We start from the raw sequence: 27127 nt of genomic DNA on the forward strand, positions 1-27127 counted from the left end.
TGATTTAAAATAAACATTTCAGCGAATGAGTCAAATGAATCATTTATATATGAATGTACTTCGCGCAGTTTCTGAAATTATGTTGTTTATAAGAGCTATGAATAGTGCTAAGTCGCCATACATCTCTACAATATTTAACGTATCACCAGCCCTGCAGTTATGTCCAAAAATTGTAGCCGTATTAAATATTTATTTGGTACTCGCCATGTCTCCAAACAATACACCATTTCTGCAAAATTTCCATTTCACGGCTTACTTTTTCAATCAACTCGTGCGTGCATGTTTAAGCGTGTAATTATATACCGTGCGCTTTATTTGTGTAATTACCGCAATATTTATCCTGATTTTAAGATAGATTTTCAAAGCTTTGTTCTGAAATGATTTCAATCAGCTCCCATGTCGATCTAATCGGTAATTTAGCTTAGATGTCCGAAACTCATTTCCCACTTCAAAGGAATACTGTTCCAAAAATCGGGTTTCAAAACCAGATCGGTTTTGTTGTTCAATTATTCTTCAGTTTCATTCTCAGAATGCATTTTGATTTGATGATTATCGAATTTTTCACCCGGATTTTAGTGTGGATGCCGTGGCTCAGCTCTGTCTTTGATCTAACTCTGGTCTCTTTAAATTATGCCAATAGTTAATAAATTCTATACTCCCTTCGGAATAAAAACTCCTTTTGACCAGATTTTCTTGTGGATGTTCGTGGTTCTTCCATGTCTTCATCCGTGATTCATCCATGCGAGTACTGGTCAGAAGCTTAAATTTGTTGAGTTATGCATCGGTAACGTACCTAAAATAGACTTGTTAGCGCATTTTCTCATTTATGGAAAGAATGCACTATTGTGCTCGCCATGTCCGTCTGTCTCTCTGTCTGTCTGTCCGTCCGTCTGTCTGTCCGTTCGTCTGTCCGTCCGTCCGTGACCTCACGTTTTCGTCGACGAGAAAATGCGCTCTCTGTCACTCACTGCTGTTATTACTGAGTTATATTTTATTTTTAATTAACGCGTGTTTTATCCTGAATGAAGTGTGGATGCCCGAGGCTCCTCCTTACCTTCGAGCGAACATTGGTCTGACGCCGACCAACTTGGTACAAGAGCTGAGTTGCTGGCCAACGCCCCCACACAAGGACTTATGCTGAGTCATCTCGTCGAAGAGGATGGGGGACTTTACCATTGCAGGGTGGACTTCAAGTCTTCGCCTACGAGAAACCTTAGAATACGTCTGGATATAATAGGTAAGGTTTTCTTGGAGAATTTGTATAATTTTATTCTTTGATTAATCCATGTTGATAATTATGCAATTTTTATACGAATTTCGAATTGGAAAAAATTTGCATTGTACCTCATTAAACTGCAGGCGTTCACTGACACTCATCACTGGTAACACGTTCGTGGATTTTTTTTGTGACGGTATTCGTGGTACCTAATAGTCGACAGGCGCAAACGTTATGTCATTGAATATCAGCCTCTGGTGTCTGTAAAACAAAAAAATATTTACTGCATATTATACGCCGAAATTTTTGCCTTTGAAGTCTCATGTTGCACTTGTATGCTCATTTATGATACCATAAATATAGCAACATCATGAAATAAATTTGAAATTTGTTCAGTAGGAGTGCAGTCATTATGGCTGCACTTCCCTGCGTAAGTTCAGCCTCGAAGCAACATTATTTAGTCTACTCGTGATCTCTTGTTCTTAAGCTGATGAAGACTAAACCTATAAGGTCGAGCGCAAGACAGAAACATGACCAACGCGCATCTTCTTTTTAGCGCATTTTCTCATTTATGGAAAAAATGCACTATTGTGCTCGCCATGTCTGTTCGTCCGTCTGTCCGTCTCTCCGTCTGTCCGTCTGTCCGTCTGTCCGTCTGTCCGTCTGTCCGCCTGTCCGCCTGTCCGCCTGTCCGTCTGTCCGTCTGTCCGTCCGTGACTTCACGTTTTCGTCGACGAGAAAATGTGCTCTCTGTCACTCACTGCAGTGAATACTGAGTTATATTTTTTTTAATGTTTAATGACAACACGAGCGCCTGTTCATATCGTTCCTGGGAGGAGGCGGCTGACTTCCAGACTATGTAGGCCAGCGAAATATTTTCTGACCTCTGATATTCATGAGCCTATAAAAATTGTTATGATCTCATTATCACCTGAATACAGTATAAGCAATAGTTTGAGAGAATGGATAATAAAAAAATTCGAGGACAGACAGGAGGTAATATTCACAAATATAGAATATGATTCTGGTAGTACGAATGAACGAACCGACCAATAAGACGTGAAAATTTCCGTAATTGAAGAAATGAAAAGTTCCAAATAATTGATTAGAAAACTATTTTATCTATATTTTGTGATGCTAAAAGTGAAGCGAAATTTTAATGACTCTGCAGTGCAACGTTAACTTTCTCTGTTGACTCTGCAGTGCAACGTTAACTTTCTCTGTTGACTCTGCAGTGCAACGTTAACTATCTCTGTTGACTCTGCAGCGCAACGTTAGCTGTCTCTATTGACACTGCAGTGCAGCGTTAACTTTCTCTCATGACACTGCATCTAACTAGCTAACCTTCCACTCACCTGACGTTGAAATAATGTTGAATATACACGGTTTTAACGAAATCAACTCATTATCAACATTGTTTCAACGTCATTTTCTTTAGAAAAAACGTTCTCCCACGTCCTTACAGTTCCACCCCGGCACCTGCTCATCACCAGCGCAGGTGAAGGCGGTCGCGTTGTGTCGGGCGTCATCGGCCCCTACGTCGTGGGCACGCGCCTGCAGTTGCGGTGTCAGGTTACGGGGGGTGAGTGACAGGCAGGTCATCTTGCTAACGTCAGGGCTTGTAATGGTGAAAAATATCGTTATAATAAATCGTATGAGATGAGAAATATTATGATGATGGTGAAAAATATCGGGATAATAAATCGTATGAGATAAAAAATATTATGATATAAAGATGAGAAATATTATGATTAGAACAACCCGCAGTTGCGGTGTCAGGTCACCGGGGGTGAGTGGCAAGCAGGTCATCTTGCTTACGTCAGGGCTTGTGATGTTAACAAATATCGTGGAAATAAATCGTGTATCAATCTAAAGATGAGAAATACTGTATTATGATGAGAACAAACCTGCAGTTGCTCTGCCGGGTTACGCGGGTTGATTGACAAGCAGGTCATCTTGCTAACGTTAGGGTTTGTGATGGTGAAAAATATCATGAAAATAAATCGTATATTAATCTAATGTTGAGAAATATTATGATGAAAACAACCTGCAGTTGCGGTGTCAGATTACGGGGGGTGGGAGACGAGCAGTTCATCTTGATAAAGTCAGGGAAAATATTATGAAAATTTATCATATAATAATCTCGAGATGCGAAATATTTTGCTTTAATGTATTGAAAAGCAGATAATATTATTTTTAGCAGATGATCATCATATGATAAAAGCAGATAATATGATTACATCACTTATGTATAATTCTTAAGAAATTTCTATCAAATTTACAAGGGAAGTTCTATCGTCAAAATCAAACTACTTCTATAAGTCAAAGATTTGAGTGAGGTACCTATAGAATTTAATTTTTTTTACTTTAGTTTGTTAGGCGTGCTAAATGAAGATAGAATTTAGGTTTGTGAAAGGAATGTGCAATTTGTGAAAGGAAAATAATAATAACTTTGTGATATTTTTATTTATTAGGCATTCCGACCCCGACGGTAAGTTGGTGGCAGGGCGGGACGCTACTGGATGACGTGAGCGAGCTGTCCACGCCGGAGGTGACGCGCAACAGCCTGCGCATGCCACCGCTTAGCAGGTCTGATCTGCTGCTACAACTTTCTTGTGTTGCCTTCAACAGCAACCTCACCAACCCCATCTCAGCCTCCGTCACCATCGATATTGCTTGTGAGTACAAGATTTGGAATAATCATCTTAATTGTGCATGTGTGTAAGGATGAAAACATGTTGGTATAGTTGGTAGAAGTGTTTTTTTATGGAGTTGATGCAGATATAAATATATTTTCGTGGTTTGGTTTGATTTGAGTAGTTTTCTTCGAAAAATGCGTGCGAGCAAATTTCACTTTAAAAAAGAATGCTTGTAGCGAATAATTTAATAATAAAAATTAAGGAAAAAATGAAGCCCGAGGGAAAGAAGATTTATTTCACACTGAAGATATATTTCATACATTTAGTGATCAACTATATTATTTATCGAAAACGGTTTGCAATTGGAATTAGTGTGAAAAATAGCAGCAGGTACAACAAAAACAGTTAGCCATGCCATTGTTGAAACTGTATCAGACTGAACGTAGAAGATGATATAAATATGATCGCTGTGCAGCTGCTAACATGAGCAGCATTACATTCCTCCTTTTACACCACTTATGATAGTTGAGGAGAGCCATTGTTTTCCGTACATATGAACAATCCTGAAAAATAATGAAAATTCTGTTTCAAATGTCAAGTAATATCGTTGCAAGGGAAGCGCCTTTATACTTCACTCCCCTCGAGCGAAATTGCTCTAGCAACTGTTCTCTTTCAAATGTTTGTCGACAGAATGACGTTAGTTAGCGAAAAAAGCGCTCTACCTACATCACAAAAATATTGCGTTCAAACTTCCTAGAAAATCGTTACGCAATTTTTTTTGAGACTTTTTTCGAAGAGGCATCATGCCTTTTTATTAAAACAATATCAAACTTTGCTCCCTTGAGTGTGAACGAAAATTGTTCCATTTCGGCGGTCTTCCTATAGTTTTTGCGCGTTGTACGTAACTTCTGAGCCACGCGAATCTAGCGACTTTTGAGGAAAAAACCGATCAAGCAAGAGCGTGAGCTGCTGAATTCATAAAGGAACACTCAATCTTGGTTGCTACACTCATTTTATGGCCCAAAAAGTGTAAAAAAACTCGACCTGCGTGGTAAACTTTCACTCCACCATTTCAACGAACTTGTAATTAGGTTAACACTTTCGTATTATCGTAGTTGCTACGGAGTTTTCTAATGTTGAATCTGTAAAAGTTCTCATTACGTAGAATTGAAACTGATTTTAGTAGATAAAATATTGAATAAAAAACGTGTTGATCTTGGTTTTTTTAAAGACTATTGCATTGCCATTTCCCTTCATGATGTAATTCAAACTCATTTCTCTCCCTTTTTCCATTTTAAAATTGGATCACCAGATCATAAACCCAAGGGAAAAGTCGAGAAATTCAAAGTGGATTTGCCCGTTTCTATTTTATCCGACAAAATTTGATCGCAGGGCATCAGCTTGCATTTCAAATTGTTCTCAAAATCCAACGCAACTTCTTCGCTGGTGAAAATTTTTTCACTCCGCAGTAGAGTGTGGGAATCGTAAAAATTTAAGTAACTAATGAGTGAAAACCTTGACACTCGAATTCGAATAGTTTATTATCCTCATTTAGAAATTTCTTCAGAATTCTACACTTTCTGAATTCTACACGATTTATGCGTAATTGTACGCTTTGTACTATTAAAATTAAACTCACAGTGCCGGAATGCCGATCATAGATCAAAAGCGATATTTTATTACCCTTAAGCAGGTGGCTGCTACAGAAAAAATTAATTGCAAAAAATTTTTCAATTTGTACTTGATAGACGAAATATTGTAAATTTCATAATAACGTTTGTATTCTAAATTAAATTTTCACTGTATAGTTAGTCTCAATTTGAGGAGCATTTCTGTTCATGTGGGCAGCTACTTACCAAAAATTTTATTGGGCCCGTGTAGTTTATCCATGTCTATTGGTCCTGTAATAGTGAATTAATTTCGTTTACCGGAAGAATTCTCTATTTAAATGACTATATTTATATTGTCATAATGACAATATTTATATAAATGACACTGCCCAATGACAATATTTATATTTTCTAACATTGTCATAATATTCCATCATTTTCAGCTTATAATGTCTCTTATAATAACTTTCTATATCCGATAACTTTCTATATAGTCGATGCACTTCCTTTCTTTACACTTGAATAAATATTAATGCGATAGAATATCGCATTTTCTCTGTCCAGTCTGGCATCGAGGCTAGCTTTCAGATGCGAATTACGACGGTCATTTTATTACCACAAAAGCTCATGGATTGCCGTACAGTCAGCATAGCAAACGGGCTGCCACAGACTAACTATCAGTTGCGCACTTCTGTGGCGATCATGTAAATGCAAACACTTACTTTGGTGTGGAGATGCTTAGGGAGGCTGATGGAGTCTCTCCCTTTGAATCGGGTGCTGTATGATAGCTCATGTTTATATTATGTTGTGGTAATTATTCATAATTACTCAGGAAGGTTGATTTAATTATTGCTTTTTTATTGTGCAGTGTTAACTATTATTATTTATTTTATGATCACTCGGTAACTTTACTTATCTCTATGGTACTTACATGATGACATAGGAATAAATAGTTTCGTGATTGTTATAGTTGTGATTTAGGAGCAAATATGAATCATCAATATTAATTATTCGTTGAGAAAATTATTAATAATTGTTTTCTTTATTTAGTAAATAATTCTTGGACATCTACTGAGAGTTTTATGCTGATCAGTAATACCGTTAATTACATGGGGGTATACTTTAGAAACCCAGGTTTTAAGTGAACAAGTATAGGGAATACACCTAATATTAATGTGTTCTTTAACAAAAATTTTCGTTTCGGGGGTGCCAAAGATTTACATCGCGTCGTATTATTTATATAAGTCGTATGAACTTGAAATAGTTTTATTATAAAAATGATTCATAAATATTAGTGCACTCCATTAGTTCGGTGCATTATTCTCAGACCATCTTGTTGCAGATTGAAAAAATATCATATTTCATATTATGACTGCTAACAGAGCAAGGAACGTATTTCATAGTTCGGATGGTGTGGAATTCTGAGATGAATATGGCAGTTGCATGATTTCTATTCAAAATCTTAAATGCTACAATTCAAACCCTGCAGTTTCTATCGCTTCCAACATCAATATCTTTTGAAATGCACGACGAAATTGAGCTCGCGCTGTTTCTGAATTCGTCATTTTCTCGCTGCAAAAAAATTCTCTTCGTGAATGAACAATTGGACTGACTGCGCTGGGTCGGGCGCTTGATAATTTCTTGTGCCATTGTCTGTGTTCCAACAGTTGCTCCAATCTCCGTGCGACTGCAATTGTCTGACGATGAACATTACGGTCGCCTGGATGGCAGAGAAGAGGAAATATGGCCAGGTTCTTGGCGGGAAGATTTTCGTAAAAGCAGTGGAAACAGCAGCAAAGATAGCAACACATTCGAATACAAAATGAGCAGTAGCGTGAATCTTCAAAACTTGAGCTCTGGAAAAGTCGCTCCTCAACATCCCAGTCTCGTACGAAGTGACGGCACCGGCTCGAAAAACGGCGTGTCTTTGGAAAATGAAGTCTTCCGGAGTAGCGGAAGGCTTTGGAACAGTCAGAAGTTTGATGCCGACGACCGATTGGTTTATATAAACCGACAGCCGCCGACTGAAGGACACGAGTCGCAAGAAGCGAGCGGAGGACTCGTACGAAGTGAATCCTTCAGAAACCTAACTGAGGTTGACACGACCAAGCCGGAATTTCGTTCCAAGCTTCACGATGATGGAGATATCGTTACTTCGAATCCTAAACCCCCGAGGCAAGACCCTAGCCGTGAATGGTTTTTAGATACGCAGAAAGTGGAGACGATAACGCTGAGGGAAGGACACAGAGCAAACATCCATTGCGAGTCTTCAGGAAGTCGGCCTCCGGCTCAATACAAGTGGATGCGCGACGGCCAAGAACTCAACGAAAGCTCATATAAAACTTCGATAGTTGAGCCTCCAGATCTAAGTACTGGCAAATTTCTTTTCAATCCGAGCAGCTACTCTTTATCGGCGCTGTCACTGGAGCCGCGATACGAGGATCATGGCTCCATGCTGAGCTGCTGGGCCTTTAGTCCGACCCTGCCCAACGAGACGGTCAGACAAGACGCTGTCTTGAACGTCCTTTGTGAGTATTGTTTTTAAAAATGCCCACTATTGTGAATAAAGCGTATTATGAATTTCATCGCACGCAAGAAAAAATATGCAATGAGAAATAAAAACTCACAGACTTCGGGAAAAAAAGTTTTTTCTTACTTATAAGAAATACGATTAATTTAATTCATGACATGAAAGAACAAACTTCATTCTATGTGAATAAGCATTTTTATAATAAGTTTTAAATTTAAACAAATTAGTTTGGAAAAGTTACAAGCAAAATTATGGTTTAGTAATTGAAATAAAACAGTGAGGAGATAACGCTTGTCCTAACAGATGTAGTACTAAATATGAAATAGATTCCCAGATTTATACATTTTTTAGAAATAGTATTTGGAAAATGACTGATTGATCTAAAAATATGTCCTGTGATTGATTTAAATCACGAACTCCCTAGAAAAATTCATATATAAATCTACGAACGAACACTGACTGATTTACATACGAACATAGGCTGATCTACGAACACTGGCTGATCCAAAAAATATGATGCAAATGTTTGCCTGCCCTCTGACAGATGCACCCCGCGTGACGCTGGCGGTGGCGAAGGATGTGGCGTCATTGGATGAGGTGGAGGAAGGTGATGACCTCCACTTCCAGTGTCGGGTGGATGCCAACCCGCCGGTGGATAAAGTGTACTGGACTCGCGATGTGAGTGCCAAGTAGTGAGTAAACTTGGCTGGAGATGGTCGAGTATTCACTGAATTTGGGCACTGGGAGGTTGAGTGCTTGTATGTTTGCATGATCCAAATCAAAACTTCACAGGGAGAGGAGAGATGTCCATTGCAAGAACGATTTATAAATGGTGGCTAGAGCTGTCGCCAAAAGCATTAAACTATGACTGTACTTGTTTTATAATATATTTAACTTACAGTAGATTCACCACAAAATCAAGTGTACTTGGGCCACGTTAGGGTTAATGCGCGGTCTGAAAAACCGCAAGACTTTGGTTATAAAGAGACAAAAAGCAGGTAATTAAACTTATTAGTTAACAATCGTCTTGATAATTAATGAAAACCTATTTGTTAATTGCACAATTCCGTGGCTGATAGTTGATACCACAACTTGTTTGAGTTTTGTGATGCAGATCGTCACTCATTGTCAGTCACATTGCCCTGGGAACCTCAAGGGATGCAACCCAGAAGTCATGCATACAAATGTCCCCTCGATTGATGAGAGCCTGGAAGTTTTCGCTCCGTTTGGTGTTGTTTTAAGAAACTTTCTATTGGCCATGAAAAGTTCCTCAACAGATCTTGTGAATTTTTCAACTCCAGACAGGTCAAAGCGCGTTTTCTTTTGCTCTATCTGTTCTATTCCCTAGTATATTTTATTCGATGCTTGATATTTTACAACCTGTGTTTATTTATACAGCAAATAGGAGTGGAGTTATAACTTTAGAGCTACTGATGGTGGCTGACGTTAGCCTAAAAAGCAAAGATTTCCAGATAGAATTTGTCAGAACATTTCTTTTATCTCATTTTCATTGTCTGGAACCTCGAATAGCCTTTAAAGATTGAGCTTATGGATTGATAGTAGTGCATGCGTGACCTTAGATGTTATGGGTTAATTTTCACAATATTTTATTAAAATTCTGCTAGCAGAGTTTTTTTTTTTGTTGCTGAATCTCACATTAAACCCCGAGAATAAAACTTACTGGTAGACAGACTCTCAAAGTATTTGAATGTAAGGTGATCCAACCATATTAATTGGAGGCATATTTTTTAATTTTCGGAAGACCGTATATATTCACATTTTTGTTTCGTAAATAATTGATCAAAAGACAAAGTTGGCGATTTGATATTTAGATCAGAGTAAAAAATTACTTTTAATTTTAATGTTATTTATTTATTTCCACATTGAACCAAATTCCAAAAACTGCATTTAATTTTAAACAGTTTTAGATAACTCACTTGTCTCCGTAGTGTGTGTCATTAGAAATGTTTCTAGCTCTCTTTATTCCATACACACTCCCTATCAACCTGTGATTTTCTTCTCTTTGTATCATTGTCTTATCTATTCTTTATTTCTACAATTTGCATTTCTGAGTAAACAAACAGCTGGTTTACTTTAGTGTACTCTATAATCCATTTCATTCAAATTTGTGTCTCCGAAGACAGACGATATACGATTTATCGCATCCTGTATACGACTCTCCGCGCCGAGGTTATGGCAGGTCGTCGGCGGGATCAAAAGGATTTTTTCCTGTGACACGATACGGCAATATGGCGCTGTCGCCGATATTGACTTCATTAACTGCTGGTCCCAAATACAACGATGTGCTGTTTCATTATGAGGTCGCTCAGCTTAACCCTCCGCTGCTCTATTCAAGAAATCTTTTATAAAACAGCGACTATCTTGTTCAATAGGAGAGCGCTCACTGTAAACCACCACTGCACGAATCTTTGAATGCTCTTATTGAAGACAGAAGGGCTTTTTAATCAAGAGGAATCTCAGCTAACCCTACACTGCTAATGGCTGAAACGGTTGACTTTAACAGGATTAAAAACGTAACTCTAGTGCAGATTTCTTGAAGATTAAGAACACTTCGCTGACATCGAATTAATAAAATTTGTATGATAAATTAAAGGTGCCGTTCTATCACTTGTGCCTCAATTTTTAATCATTTATGGCTATGCAAACCAACTAATGCAAATGAAATGGCTTCCTTTTCCTACATAATCTGAAAATCTGAGCAAAGTCAAGCTTGTCATCTGAGCTTGTGAAAAAACTTATCCAGTGGCTGTCATACCGGGTTATTCATTCTCGGTTATATTTCACGTATTAAATAAAGTTTTCTTCCTCAATGACTCCAAGCGCACTTCGATGTTTGAATAATATTTTAAGCTCATAAATTGTGCGGTATCAAAATGTATAACGTACGCTAATACGGCTAGTCGAACTCACGGTTCATTGTTTTCTGTTTTTATTTTAAATAATACGTGTATAATCTGTAAAATACTTTCAGTTAGTATCGGTATTCGTTTGAAAACACTGAGGTGGGATATTATTCATTAATTTCGAGCAGAAATTTTGAATTTTTTTCAAAATATTGTCATTTTATGTACTTCTGGTATGTCTTCTAAATTATTTTTATTATTGCATACATTAATTTTGAAAACATAGGTAAAAGTCATTTTATGCGTGCATGGATAATATGTTCAAAGGTTGTTATTGTTATATGCCCAGCAACAGCAGGATAGGAACTTTCTAACTACTGATTATAGAAATGTATCTCATGAACATGTAATTGTATATTTACATTACATGCCCGGCAATAGAAAGACGCTTCTAATAATGACGACAGAAAGATTGGTGGAAGGTCAATTATTACTAATAATGAGCTTGCAAATCATGATTTAGTACCATTAACAGAACATTGTGCACTATACTTATTTAAAAAAAAATAAAAATTTGTAAATAAAATTATAGCCAATCAGTTCATCGAAAATTCAACATAAATTCGTGTATTTAATCTACGGAAATTAAAACCTGTATTTCCATATATATAACATAAATAAATTCATATAATTAATCTTTGGAAATAAATACTTATATTTCCAGGTACATTATATTAAAAATTTATTATTCATATTTAATTATTTATATTTCCACACATATTATATACATAACTTCATATATTTAACCTATGCAATAAGTACTTATATTTCCATGTACACTATATAAATTAATTCATATATTTATTCTAAAAATACTTATATTTTAACACATATTATATACATAACTTCATATATTTAATCAATGGAAATAAATTCTTATATCTCCATATATATTAAAAACATATATATTCAAATATTTAACCTATGGAAATAAATACTTATTTTTCCATGTATTCAAATATTTAATCAATGAAATAAATAAATATTCTGGCACCAGGAGGAGGGTATCTACCACAGTCCAGCGCAAGGCGTCGTGGTCGCTGGTCATGGTCTGGAGGTGCTCTCAGTGACGCGACATAACGCCGGCCGCTACGCCTGCTTTGCCAGGAACTCTGAAGGAGGGGCGGCGTCTGATCGCATACAAGTCCTTGTTAAATGTGAGTTTTTATCCTTTGATCTTTCCTATTGTTTTGCAGTCACTGTACGTATTTTTTATGTATCATACTATTATTAGCGCATTTTCTCATTTATGGAAAAAATTACCTATTGTGCTCGTCATGTCCATCCGTCTGTCTGTCTGTCTGACTGTCTGTCCCTCCGTGACTTTACGTTTTCGTCGACGAGAAAATGCGCTCTCTGTCACTTCACTACAGTGAGTACCGAGTTACATTTTTTACCGTATTTTCTCTTGTATTGTTTTGAAGTGACAGAACGTTAAATTTTCTTAATTCTTCATAATATGTCTGTTACCCTCCCTTCTTTATTATTGCCTTATAACAATCGAAAGTTTAAATCTATTTCAATCCTTCATAATATTTATTTTATCAGCTTTTCTCTCCCATTATTTTGTAGTCAATGCACGTTGGAATTTATTTTAGTCCACAGATAAATGTTTGTACTCTCTCTTCTGTCCACTTTTTTGTAGTGACTAAATTTTAAATTTTTTAATCCCGTTATTTATGTTTTCTTCTGTTCTTTCATACTGTTTCGCAGTCATTGAATGAATTAATACATAATAGTCCTTTATAATACATCCAGGAACAGTGTTTTCTCCAGCCCTGAACATGCACTGATAATTTCAACTTTACTAGTTTTAAATGAATTTGAAAATTTGTTCGATTGCACAACAGGATTTTAAGTTAAATTTGGTGCAAAGAATTTATACAATTGAAGTTGAATTTATATATTAAAATTATAATTTATTTATCATCATCATCATCATATGCATTTATTATTTATTATCATCATATGCATTCGAATACCTATGTCAAAAGAGAATATAGAATATCTTGACATTCAAATATGTCAAATGTCATGATACAATAAAATATTCGAAACCCCTCATAGTATCATGACATTAATATTAAATATTGATCATCAATATTGAATATTGGCCAGTAATATTGAATATTAACCATTAATAAAGTACAATAATAACCATTAACATATTGGTTATAGACGCGCCGGTGTGTAGCGCAGAACAACCAGCACAGGTTGGGGCGGGGAGGAGGGAGGCCATCAACGTAACGTGTTCGGTGGCCAGCCATCCCGCACCCATGTCCTTCAGATGGGCCTTCAACAGGTTAGATTTCGTTGAAATAACGTTTAGTCAACTTAATTTCAACGCCAAATGCCTGGTGTCTACTTATTGATATCATGTGCCTGCCTAGTAGTGGAGTTGTAATACGGATGTGAATATTTGCTACCTATAGTGCTAATTTGGCAACCTAATTTGTCCTAATATTTGTTACCTAGTGCTATGTGGGAATTAAAGGTTTATCCTCATGAATATTGGCTACCTAGCGCTATGTGGGAAAGGAGCTTGTCCTTATGTATATTGGCTACCAAGAGCTATGTTTGAAATGAATTTTTTTCCATGAATATTATCTTCCTAGTGCCATTTTGGAAAGAGTTTGTCTTATGAATATTGGCTACATAGTTGAATTTACTGTAATTGCTCAAAAATTTACTGTAATTGCCTGTAATAACTGATATTAATTTTTTGAAATCTATTTTTGACTATATGCAATTGTAGCATCAACAGCACAATTTTAATGACTTATTCTACAAGTCCCCATTAGAACAGAAAGACTATAAGGAAGAGGAACAATCACTGTTAAATCGAATAAATTAACTGAGTTCTGCTAAAGAAAAAGTTTCCTATTAGTCGCAAAAGATCTCTCCAGCACCCGGCCATAACAAATACTAGGAGCAATGGGGAGTAAACACAATTCTCAGCGGGTGTGGGAATTTATTACCCTAAATCGTTACCCATTTCCTCTTAGGTCGTCGGAAATGGTGGACATCCCGCAAAGCTCGTACTGGACGAGTTCTGGGCAGTCCAGCACGCTGGGCTACCAAGTCCTCACTGAGATGGACTATGGCTCGCTGCTGTGCTGGGCAATCAACGACGTCGGCATTATGAAGACGCCGTGTGTGATAAAGCTGGTCCCTGCAGGTGCGTATAATACGGTAGCTGGTCTCTGCAGGTGTGTATAATACGGTAGCTGGTCCCTGCAGGTGTGTATAATACGGTGGCTGGTCCCTGCAGGTGTGTATAATGCGATAGCTGGTCCCTGCAGGTGTGTATAATACGATAGCTGGTCCCAGTATAATACGGTAGCTGGTCCCTGCAGGTGTGTATAATACGATAGCTGGTCCCTGCAGGTGTGTATAATATGGTAGCTGGTCCCTGCAGGTGTGTATAATACGAATAATTAGTATCCATGAAGAAAGTTATGCGTATACTTGTTCCCGCTGCCGTGCATACTCTATCATCAATCGTGAGAAGGAAAGTTGTTCTCTATGGTGATTATGATATCATTTGTGTAGCAAAATTTTCTACCATCCGTTGTGTACATTCATTTTGTGAACAAAAACTTGTCTATAATGGAGTTTCCAATTATTTGAAAAACATAAAGTGATATGTTCGCGCTCATTCTATCTCATTTTCAGATATCAATTTCGATGGAATTAGTTCCGCCCTTCACTAACATCGCTACTTTAAAGTCTAAATTTAAACAGCTTAGCGGCATTAAAAACCTGAAATTAGTCTGTTCAACGCGGACTGGCTGCTTAGTGGCAGGGAAATATTACGAAATATTCGATATTAGGATCATTTCTGCTTGTCAGTTACGCGGCCACAGACTCGAATTATCCAACTGAATTTGCTTTGACTGGGGCCTGTAGATTCCGAACATCCAAGGAAAATTTGCGAAAGATTACAGTTAATAAAATTTTAAGGTTCCAATTCGGGTTTCTGTGGCTGAACGTATAGCAATTATTAGGCGGTTAGAAAGCATGATTATGTGGGTAAGATTGTTTATTATTTTGTAGATGAATTTGTGAATTGAAAGGCTTTTCAAAAAGGAAGCATTGTTTGATGAAGCCTGTAATTTGTAATGTGCATAATATTTAAACAACTTATTCGTAACTGAAATTATGTAAGCATATTATATTGAACTTACTTAACCAATGAACTAACTTAAACTTAACCAATATATATCTATCGTTCGAATTCAAATATATTTTGTATTTTCCACCCAGTCATGATAAAGTGATTACTAACCTCTCATCTAACCCTCAATAATTATAACATGTGTGACTTTAATGTTTCTCAAACAATTCGCGTTTTTCGAATTATTCAACGAAGAAAACAGATTGATTTATATCAAATTGCCCAAATTATTCCAGGTTTTTGCACTAATTCAAATTTAATTTTGAATTTCATTTTTCCGCTTTATTTTCCACAAAAATTACTATGCAAATCGATGTCGTAATTTTCAATGTCGGAGTTGATCTTAATTATTTGGTAGGATCATTTTAAATTCCTATGCATGTTTTATTAAATTGTAATAAATAATGTCTTATCTAAATGAGCCATTTTTACCCAAATATGAGGCGCTGAATATGTATATCGTTCTTCTCTAGCCAAACCTGAAGCAGTGAAAAACTGCGTCATCAAAAACGCATCCAAGTCTGGCCTTCAGGACATTTTTTCCTGCGAGCCTGGATGGGACGGTGGCATGAACCAAACATTCACGCTGGAGGTTCTCGTGTCAAGAAACGTGTATTCGCGATCCCTTGCTCTGGTTCGCCATTCACCAACGCCTTCATTCGACTTGATGGGGCTAGCGCCCGACAACGATTATTTGTTGGTCATAACCGCCACGAACGGCAAGGGTTCCAGCCCGCCTCTCACGCTGACCTATCGATCCCCTAAAGCCTCGAAAGTGCCATCGTCGACGCCAGACGTTTACTCGAGTACTCAGAAGCTGGCAATATCTTGGACGATCTTCCTGGCAATGCTCACAGGGCTTCTCCTCACCCTCTTATCGTGTCTTGCTGCTCTTTTATATGTCGTCAAAATTAAAAACGGCCAAGCCAGGTCAAGTCGACGCGCGTCTCAAGCGCCTACCAAGCCTGTACCGCCGCCGACCAGCCCAACAGTAATTATCCGCAATGAGGGTGAGTAAAAAGATGACAAGATTTGCCGGTCAGTTCTGAAGCTTAAAAAAATTGGATATACAGTTCAAGTCAAGTAATCGCTGTATAGATGAAAATTTTCTAGTAGTTTTTCCAAGTTTATTCACGTTATAAACATCTGGTATTGTCTTCGCTTACATGTTGGTTTTAAAAATTTGGTATTCCTCATGTTTGAGTGGCTGAGGATGAAATTTAGAATGATTGATGAGTATCAGGAGCTTATACAAAGACACCGAAAACTAAATCTGTTAAATATTTTTCGTAATAACTATAGTTACGTCTTAATAGAAGCCTTAATCAGGGAAATCCTACATAGATCATCCTAAGCGCGAAACACTTCATTATGAAACACTTCACTAAATAAGAATGAATCAAAAATCATGATAGGAAGTCATGAATCATGATTTATCATGCATTAGACATGAAAATAATAGTGAAATGCGTATTTTTCCCGATGACTTTATATTTGTGTCGTTCACAAATATATTATCTTCAATCGTTCGGGCACGTAATTTACTACCGTACAAAACGTTTTTGCCCAGGAATTAAAACGTGTATGCGAAAGAAAGTAATTGCTTGGTCAAATGTGACAATCAATGTTCCATCGAAAAAAAACGTTCTTAACCAAATTTCCCTTTACTCTATTCTGGCCAGAAGAATATGAGAATCCTTTTAATTTTTCATCATGGAAAATGAATTATTTCATAGGCTTCAATTAATCTCGCGGTATAGTAGTGATGTCATATGATGTCACGGCGCTCCAAATCCTGATCTGCACTGTGCAAAAAGTTTTGCACGTTATTTTTATACCTAGCGCGAATAAAGATTCCGGAGTTACAATATTTAATTTAGAGATTTTGAGTTTGCAAAGTTGAAAACAATACAAAGTTCTTCAAGTGCTGTCTATAATTTAGATATTGAGGACTTTGTAAAGTTGCAAACGTTAAAAAATTCTGCAAAACAGTCGTAGTTTCAGAGTTATTTAAGTTGCAAACGTTAGAAATTTTTATTAAGTCTAACTCTTTTATCTCGGCAACAGTGATAAGCAACAAGGCTATCGCGCAGCACCAGCCCCTCCAGACCCCAGCGCGTTCCGCCCCCGACACAGAACTCTGGCGCAGAGGCTGTAGGCCTCCTGAACTCAGCGGCTACGCGCCTGCTAACGGGAGCGTTGTAGCATCTAGAAACGTGAGCACTTACCCGAACAAAATTTAGGGTCGCCCAGCTTCTGGTAATCCAAATCAGAAGCTGCCGCTTCTGTAAATAAATTTTCACTGGGATATCCGAACAAAATTTAGAGTCGCCCCAGCTTCTGGTAATCCAAATCAGAAGCTGCCGCGTCTGTAAATTTTCACTGGGATATACATAATTGGAATTATATTTGCTATGTAAACGACTCCTTGCCATAGAATATTAATTGACGAAATGGTAATAACGAATGCGGTTCTCAAAGTTATGGTCCGTTTCAGTATCTGATTACCTCCAGGCACAACAAATGTCATTGATAAATGAATTTAAGTTCTATGCTAGTTTTATTCATTGCAGTATATGTTTAGAAGCTTAATTAATTATGATCAAGTCCTATAAGTGGTCAATAATTTTCCTGAAGACTTTTTACGATAATAAATATTCTCAGATCTAATGAAGTCATTGCAATTGTGTTCTCGGATACCTTAGGTTAATTTCTTCTCGATCAATTGATTTCTTTCATGAAAATTCAGACATTTTATTGACTTGGCATCTCATGGGATTTGCCTCAAGGCTCGATCACCGGAAAGCTTCACCTTAAGTCGCGATGATCTCTTCTTCTTCAGCAACAAGTCGGGCAATTTTAGGGGCATTTCGCAGGACCGGAAATAAGTCTTCCGCTAAAAACTGCGGATGGGAATGTTTTTTCGCATTCAATTGAAATTTTGTTCTAACTTTTTTGGTGCTGGGTGTTTATCGTGAAATTATTTTGCAGGGGCTGTGTATAATTATAATTCATGAGCTTCAATATAATTAACCATTAAGTTGTGCATCAATAAACTTGATCGAATGGATAAAAAAATAAAAAAAAATAAAAATGAGTATAACACACGTACAGGGCCCTAAAATGTTTTTTTTATGTCTGTATAATATCGGCGTAATTCAAGCTATCCGTATTTCGAAAATTAATATAAGTGAATTGATAAAAAATTGACCGATTTCAACGTGGAATATTAGGAAACAGCTTATTAACTGCCATCAATCTATGTATATGCCTTAACTAAGAGCTTTACTTTTATTCTCGGTCTTTCACACACCGATTTCAACTTTTCTTCTAATTAATTATATTTTCCAGTTAATTATAATATTAAATTCTAAGATTTTCTTTTAAGTAATTCATTTCATAGCCGTTACGTGAGTACAATATGTTTTCAGTCCTTCACACACAATTATCGATTCTTCATTCGTGCATATAAGTTTTCTTGTACTGTTATTCGAATGGAATTTGTTTTAAGCCATTTACACAACAGTCTCAGCTTTCCATTCATACATACCCTTCATATTCATGCATTCATGAATATTCTCTCTTCGTTACTCATTTCGCGTCACTCTCTTGACAGGTTACCGCATTTCGCAGTTCATCCTTTGCCCAAAGCCAAGCGCTGCCGAGGCGGCCTGAGGCAGCCAGTGGCGACTGCAAGGAATCTAGCGACGCTCCTCACGATGCCGGCTGTTCGTCATCATCCTCGTCTCGACCCTCATCAGCATCCTTGACCATCTTCAATTTTGGCGGACGGTCAAGTTGCTCCCCCGTACCCGCTTCTGGAGCATCATTAAATCTTAAGCGATTCCTGGTCTCGTCTCCGACCGCCTACTCCTGCTCCAGGTCGCCTACTCCAATCAGGGAGGACGGCGTTAAAAACTCCGCGGTTATTTTCTCCGGCATCAGCGCGGCAGCGTCCAAACTCAAGGGTACGGAAGATTCGGATGCTGAAACTTCACCAAGCATTATTATTGATCATAAACATTGTGCTGAAAAATTCTGCGAACGAGTACACACTAACACAGAAAAAGAAAGAGATGTCGACGATGGCCAAGTGGAAAATACACAACTCTATCAGGAAAAATCCTGGGAAAACCTGGCAAATGAAATACAACATTCTTTTACAGCAAATATTATTCATACAAAAGAAAATAATGAGAACCGAAGTTCCAAATCTAATTTCAAATCAGAAGAAACAGAAAATAAAACTACCGTACAGAATCATTCCAGTGTTGAGTTGACAATTGTTCTAACAAATGGCTCAGCCCTAGACTTAAACGTAGAGAAAAATGGCGTGACTGCTAATAGAAATAAAACTGCTAGGAAATCCTCAAGCCCTCCGGGAAATAAACTGTCGACATTGCACGCTAACCTCATTGAGACGAAGCCTGTCGCGGACACTTTATTTTCTCGCGGAGCCTCTCAAGTTTAGCTCGCGTCTCGCATGTCCGATCCTAGCTCATATCCATAGTACTGAGCTGTATGAGAATTGAAGAACCTAGTCTCATTTATTCTATTGTATTTTTAAAACAGCTTACTGTTAATCGCGTTGGCTTGTTTAATTCAATCGCGTTATTTTTGCTCGAGCAAAATACCCAAATATTATATTTAGTCACCATTGTCCCAAACGAATGTGATTGATGACCAAAATGTGATTTTTTTCTTATGCGCGGTGATGATTCGCCATGGTTTGCTCAATGAAAACTGATGGAAATTAAAAAGCCAAAAATGACACTAATATGACGTGTGTTGAATTGCCGAAAATTATCCCTGGTGTCCCGAGTTCTTGAGATCACAGGACTAAATGGACACCGAAGACGGAGCTCAAAATTACTCATCGCTCAGGAATTTATTAGCAGTGACAGTGGCACAAAAATCGGCATTTTTTGACATAAGAAAACGTTTCGAAGCCCAGCCCCATCAGAAAGCGCTCCTGCATTTTATTTTTAAGATGCGGTGAACTTTTGTACAATTTTATAATTATTTTTTCTTTTGCTTGTAAGTTCCTGGAAAATTTGCGATTAAAGCAATTAAGTGACCTTAGTACTCGGTTAAAACAAAAAATTTACAATGCATTATTTTCGATCTCTATTACCAGAAAAAATCCTTTCTAAGGTCAAGAACGCAGCGAAAGTAGCAGTGAAACGCGTTTTATGAACAATAAGCCTCAAAATTAAAAGATTAAAGCAGTAATTTGACAGTTTATCTCCTGACTATATATATATATATATATATAGTACTCCGCACTGTAAGAATATTTCTAGTCCTGGATTAGTAAAAGAGTTTCACGCGGATTATTGTTCGCTCCAAAATAGCTCATGGTAATTATTTATTTGCTATTAATCTTCTTCGTCTACTAGAGTACTAGCCATGTTGGCAAATTTATTTGCGATCAGGCCGAGAAATAAAATAAGGAAATAGCTCACTTGACGTTGGTAAAATTGTAACATTGAAACCATAGACAAGTGATTTTTGAAAGATTTTCCCATTACAAATGCTCAATTTTAGATTTGTTTCCCGAAAACTCTGAATTTAGCATCTTATTTTATAACTCACCAGAAACTCAGAAATATTTTGAATTTCTTGACTTAATCTGTATTTTTCTGTGTCAAAAATTTTTACGCCAACAAAAGATTAATAGCCGAGTACGCCATCCCCGTATTGAGTAGATACATTTCCTGTTTAGAATGCAAATAAGAAGCTGGCTTTCAGCACTTCTTCATACACTTGTCCCTTTAGCAATCGCAGTAAATGATTAGATGGTCTCAAACTTGATTTACCGGAATTATTATTGTATTCGACATATATTATACTATGATTGATTTAAAGTTTGAAATAAAATATTTCGTTAATCTACAAGATAAATTCAGTATCCTTTCGTCGTGTTTTTATTCCGTTTAAAATTTATAAACGAAGCAAATCATCATTGCATTTAAAAACATTTTTTTCTGAGAATTTAGTGCCAAGATTCGGTTGTGCTCCTCACCATTCAGCTTTTTTTAGCAATCCGCCTTATTTAAAAACGCGAAAATTTAAAGATAATATATCCAGCAGTTTGAAAAGTAAGCACTAATTCTTCCATCGATTTTAAATTTTTGGGACAAATTTGTAGTAAAATTTAATCTAGATTGATTTTGGTTAATTTTTTTATCGTATCTGATTCTGAAAAAATAAACATATTTCAATTGGCTTCTTAAACTAGCAAATGTACTAGTGCGACTTTAAACGTGGAACATTTAAAGACTTAGTAAGGTTCATTCGTAAAAACTCTGTGCAAGTAAATTCGTTTAAAATTGACGGACACATCATAGAAAATTAGTTTAGCAGTCACAGAAAATACGGACCGAACATAAATTTTTAAAGCACTCCGAAATTACCGACTTTCCAAGCTACTAAAGGCTATTCTAATTCCAATGAATTACTTTCGCCGGTATTTCCGATAACTTCAAATAAAGCAGATGATGCCTTTTGCTGCCCAGTATAACCATGTATTCAACATTTAAAACGTGAATGTCTAAAGTTTTTATTCTGGTCGAAGTCAATTAGGTCGTTCTTCCTTGACAAAGTCATACAGGCATTTTTGAAATATATAATTGAATCCATATTCATATACAATTATACATATACTCTATTTTGTATTGTTTATGGTGACGCCTGTTGACCATATATATGACATATCATTGTATTCTTTTGTAAAATGTGTTAATAATGAAATATATACTTATAATATTTATCTATATACTTTAAATATAATATACTTTGGAAAAAATTCTTATCACCGCCTTCAATGTGCAATAACGTGAATATTGTTTACGCTATTGGTTCTATCAGTTAACATTTAACCCTTTTTAAACATCGGGCGATGGTATTTAGGCAATGCTTAAATACCATCGCCAATGAGTTGCTCAGCGGGCATAAAATAACCCACTGTTCTTAAAAATATTCCTTGGTGTGTGTTTTCGTAAAAGCTTGGACAAATATCCGATTACTTCCTCACTTGCTCTACTGAGTTGCATTTCACGGTTACTGTCGCCTGAATAACTTGCAAGTTTTTAAATGATACAGAGTTCGAGTGTTTTTTGAAAGTATTTTGAACTATGAAAGTAGGTAATTCCAATTATTTTGGAAATCACATTTAATTGTCACGAATGTTATATGTTGTTATGCCCCACCGCGTCCATATCATATGAACTTTTATTTATACAAAAACCTTTTTGAATGTTTAGAACGTGTTGTATTTTGAAATCTGATTGAGGTTCGAAGCAGTTTATTTGATCAATGATCATTGATCAAATTATTTTATTCAAGTTAGCACTTTCTCATATTGTTAATTATGTGCAATAGGATTTTTTTAATTTGAAACAAAATAGAAAGTTTTAAAACCTTTCATTTGATATATGCATAATTTAAATAAAGTTCAAAGAAATGATTAATGTAATTACCCGCTCATTTTTGCTCGTGTAAAATGACACCTGCTATACCCCAGTTGATTCCAAGATGACGCACATGTTACCTCACTCGCACTAATTCCAGGAGTTTGAATGTATTGTAATTTTGTCTCTGGAAAGCCATGACATGGTTCAGAAATTCAAATTGTTTATGTGTAACGTTTAAGGATGGAAAAGAAGATATTATGAAGGGAAGCAGCTGAAAATTAAGCAATGAAGCAGTGCAGGCCGACCAGCTCACGTGACAATTAAATGACACGTTCACGGGAAATGTTTTGTAGCATTTTGGTCATCCCTGAATAAAAGGTTCGATGTGCAGAGAATTTAATAATACACTATTTTGATAGGAATCTTTAAGAATCTTCCTTCATAAGAATCAAAATCCTTTAAATTATAATGATGTTTTTGTTTGGAAGAACTGTATTAATCTAAAGATAAATTGATTACTCAAGGATTGCTCATGTGGTTATGCACCATGCATTAACATTAAAGGAATTCGTCAATTTATTTAATGCAGGTATTGTTATTTTCACCCATAGTCGTTTGCACACCTTTAATCCCGCGTATAGTTCTTCTATGTAGAAGAGAAACCGAGCGGTTATCAAGATGTTGCTCATTACTTTACTAGGCACAATATTGTATTATTTACTATCCTTATCTATAAAATATATCTGTCTGTTGAACGAACATGAAGTATAATGCAAATGAGATTTTTTTTCTTTACTTCCTGAACGGCATAACGGCTGCAAAATTCAGTAAGGTAAGGTAAGGTTCTAAATGAGTAGATAAATGTCAAAAAGAGTGACGGAGAATAATTTAATCTCCGTCAAAGTTCATTAAACAATTTTCCTCCTATTGATCATGTAATGAACGCAAGCTCTTGAGAAAATCAGCATGAAAAGCTTTGGAAATGCGAGACGGCCGCTGTAAACGTACTCGAGTTTCCATCAACCCTCTCTGTGATGGACCGTATAAAACTAGGGATAATTGCTGTTTTTTCAGGCCTGTGTTGTCCGGAATCTAGCGGTAATATTGCAGGAAAGGAGCGCATTATAAAAGCACAAGCCAAATTAATTCAATCGTTAATTAGTGCAACTTTACCTATGGAAGGCAGGCTTGCTTATTAACCAATGAAGATAACTCTGTCATGCGCTTACTAAGCAATTGTTTGGTTACACGTATTCACGCTTTGAGCATCGCAAGAAATAATAAAATTCAAAAACTATTCTAGGATGAAATTTATGTAAAGTTTATATGAAATTGCAATGGAAGCAATGAAATACTGAGACGATTAATAATAATATTTAGTCACATGACGATGTGAATGATCGGAGATGGCAGTGAATTACATGCATTCTATTCTTTTACATCTTAAATAATTTTTACTGTTTGGTTTAGTTACTTGGTATTAAGTTTAATTGCCTACAAATAGCTGTTGACATTGATTTGTCATTCAGTGGCTGCGATCGGGTAGTTTTTTTCCGAACTTAGTAGCTTATTTACGTATTTAGCCATGGAAAAAGAACAACATTACAATTTGATTTTAAGTTCTAAAAATGTTATTTATGCATCGCTAAAGCGACACTCATGTGTAATTCAACTTGCACATGTTATGCATGACTGCTTCAGAAATATACTTCTGGGGTGATGCAGCATATTCCGCAGTCAATATTTCCTAAAGGAGGGCATGTATCCTGCAACGTTCCTTCGCTCCCACGAGTGACATGAAATGTTGACCTCCAGAGTCACTGTCACGGGCGAAGGCCATGCATGTGAGGCTTTTGTATCTTGCTGTATACTGAAGCATTTTTGTTAGGTCGCATGAAACCAGATAATTTATTACAGGAAATGTTTTGTTACTGTGATGAACTGAGACACGATCTCCCAGCTTCTTCATCAACGGGACATTTATTTATAATGTTGGGTTCTGAATTTGATTTTTTGATGGATATAATATTTTCAGGTATATTTTCATCTATAAAATGTAAAGTTCATAGAGAATATCAACCGAGTTATCAACACAGTCCTTTGTAGGGACACTATTTATCTGTTTTCAGTTTTATTAATTTTCTAGAATATTTGTTTTTTTTTTTTTTTGCAAACCATCCGAGCTACTTAAAGATTGACATTTTGTTTCTTCGTAGATTCAGTTATCCATAGGATCATAACAGCCTGATCCGCCAATGTTTGGGGTAAGACATTAAATAGCTCCTGTTATATTGATCTAATTTGTAATATTTACTTATATAATGTACTTCATTTATTCATCTCGATTTGTATTATGCCATTAGTATTATAGCCGTTTGTTCATTCTACAGGTGCAACTTTCATACTTCACAAAATACACTTAAAACGCTATCCTCGGCAAATTCGTATTATAATCCCCATTCTAAGTTCTTGAATTGTAGCGGTTTCGTAACTAACCGATCCGCTATACCTTTTTAGTTTAATTTGTGTACTAAAATTCACGATAAATTTTAAGGCATACAAGACCGTTGAAGCAGGTTACGGATACGAGAAATTCAGTATTCATGGCGTTTCAATAGAGTCGTTAAGTGGAATGAGAACGAAATATAAACAATATGATAATCGAAAGTTGAAAATTTATTTCACATATATCTATCCTTATTTGCATTACCTGTGTCTCGGTTAGAACTGTTTTAATTTTGGTGATTGATGATTTTTTGGTCATTGTTGTTGTGATAATAATAGCCTTGATGAAATAAAATTAATTCTGTGACTACAATTGCTTCAGCATAAAAATCTTGTTAAATTATACACAATTTTGTACAATATTTTCATCATAGCCAAGAATATAAAAAAATAAATCCCCACTATAGGAGCCTATGCTTTAACCTTAGTACGGATTTCATTTGACGTTATCAAACAAAGTTGAACGAATGCTCAACGCTTTGAACGACGCTTGATGGGAAATAATCGAAGATTTTTGCGGGAAATCCTATGATCAGGACGATTTTATTTGCGTATAAAGGGTCATCCTAATTTCTAGCTGAGACATTACAATTCTTAAGATGCTAAGAAGTGATATATTTTGAACGGCATCATTCAAATGAAAAATAAAAGTTTCATCTCCATCTAATTAATGGTTCAAAACATGTTATTTACACCTGCTTCTTATTTTCTATCATATTAGATGACATCATTTCAGTGGATCTACGTGACTGAATATATGAATGTTGAAATGCCTAGTAATTTCTCACGAAGACTTTAATCATCCAATGGGTGAAATATGAATGGGTGAGTTCCACGCATTCAGGAGACAGTGGAAAAATGACTCAAAAAGTTGATATCAATCCACAAATATCGATAGATAAAAAATTTTGGGCGAGCAAAATCCTATGACCATGTTAATTCGAGAGCACCATGTAAATTATTTAGATTGGCCGAATGTGAAGACACTTATACTGTATCTCGTCATTATATAATTTTAGTAAATTAGTAAGTCAACATGATCGAGTTGATGAGCGCGACGCCGTGAATTGAAAAATTGTCTCCTTGCAGAAAGTGTTGAAATGTGAAAATGTTTTGACGCTAAAATTAGGTGTTTATTGAGAAATTTATTCTCTAAAATACCGCCTAGCTTATATTGGTAAAAAGATGAAAGCTTTAGCTTGTATAACACCCCCAACACTGAAGCTCTCTAGTGAACACGCTACGAACTATTACATGGATGCAGAGACTAACAGTGAATATTGTAAGGAATGAATTATATTGGATTAATAAACGTCTTATTCCTAAACTATATGGGAAAGTAATATGTGTAGCCTCTCACCTCACTGTGCATGACCACAAACAACTATACTTGAATTTTCTCGGCTAAATTCTGAATGCAAATTGACATTTGGGCCAAGCCCGTACGTGGCGCAATGCCAGGCTAAAGTAAATAATTCAGAGGCAGTTCCAAGTTACGCGGAAGGTCGTAGATGTTGTTTAGTTATTATCAAGCGTCATATAAATATTCAATAATATCTTGCTCGCTATTTCATTTCAGAAGTATGTACAGAAAGTGGAATCTGAATAAATTATTTATAGGTTCACCTTATAAATAATAAACAATAAATAATAAGCAAGAGAGAAAATTATTTCTAAGTTCAACTTATAAATAATTTTTAACAGTTGTATATAAGTTCAATTATATCAAAAGTTCAAACTTAGAAATAAAGGCTGGAGAATTTTAACTGAAGATAATCTTTCGTACCCCAGCATAGCACTGTCACTAAATATAGCACCATAACCATATGGCGTGGTGGTTTGTATCCACAATACGTCACTTCTAATACAGAGTTCATCTCGCTCCCTTAAATGTTTGCTCGACTTCCATGATGCGCCGCTGCTATAGGAATATCAGTGGGAAAAATCAACACATTTTATCTGCACGATCGTGTGGTGACGAATGGCAGGCCGAGCTCTGCATCAGTCATAACGTCGGACGATATCCGGTCTTTATGAGCGACAATCGCGCCAGTACAGCGGTCGTGTACAACGTCTTCTGCGTTGGTGCTGCTTCGTCTGCATCCCTGTGA

The 27127-nt window shown here is 36.3% G+C and overlaps 1 protein-coding gene across 1 annotated transcript; it reads left to right on the forward strand.

Annotated features, from left to right (window-relative positions):
• Positions 1–716: 716 nt before the first annotated feature.
• LOC125178551 (nephrin-like) lies at positions 717–27127 on the forward strand. The gene is made up of 13 exons (XM_047882582.1): positions 717–751; positions 1029–1237; positions 2682–2798; positions 3691–3894; positions 7133–7993; positions 8540–8673; positions 11917–12076; positions 13098–13221; positions 13925–14097; positions 15570–16106; positions 17164–17312; positions 18713–19189; positions 27005–27127. Exons 1-13 carry the CDS (start codon positions 717–719, stop codon positions 27125–27127), a joined length of 3303 nt encoding a protein of 1100 aa, XP_047738538.1.

Source organism: Hyalella azteca, unplaced genomic scaffold (genome assembly GCF_000764305.2).
Source record: "Hyalella azteca isolate HAZT.00-mixed unplaced genomic scaffold, Hazt_2.0.2 contig10770, whole genome shotgun sequence".
Taxonomy (NCBI): domain Eukaryota; kingdom Metazoa; phylum Arthropoda; class Malacostraca; order Amphipoda; family Hyalellidae; genus Hyalella; species Hyalella azteca.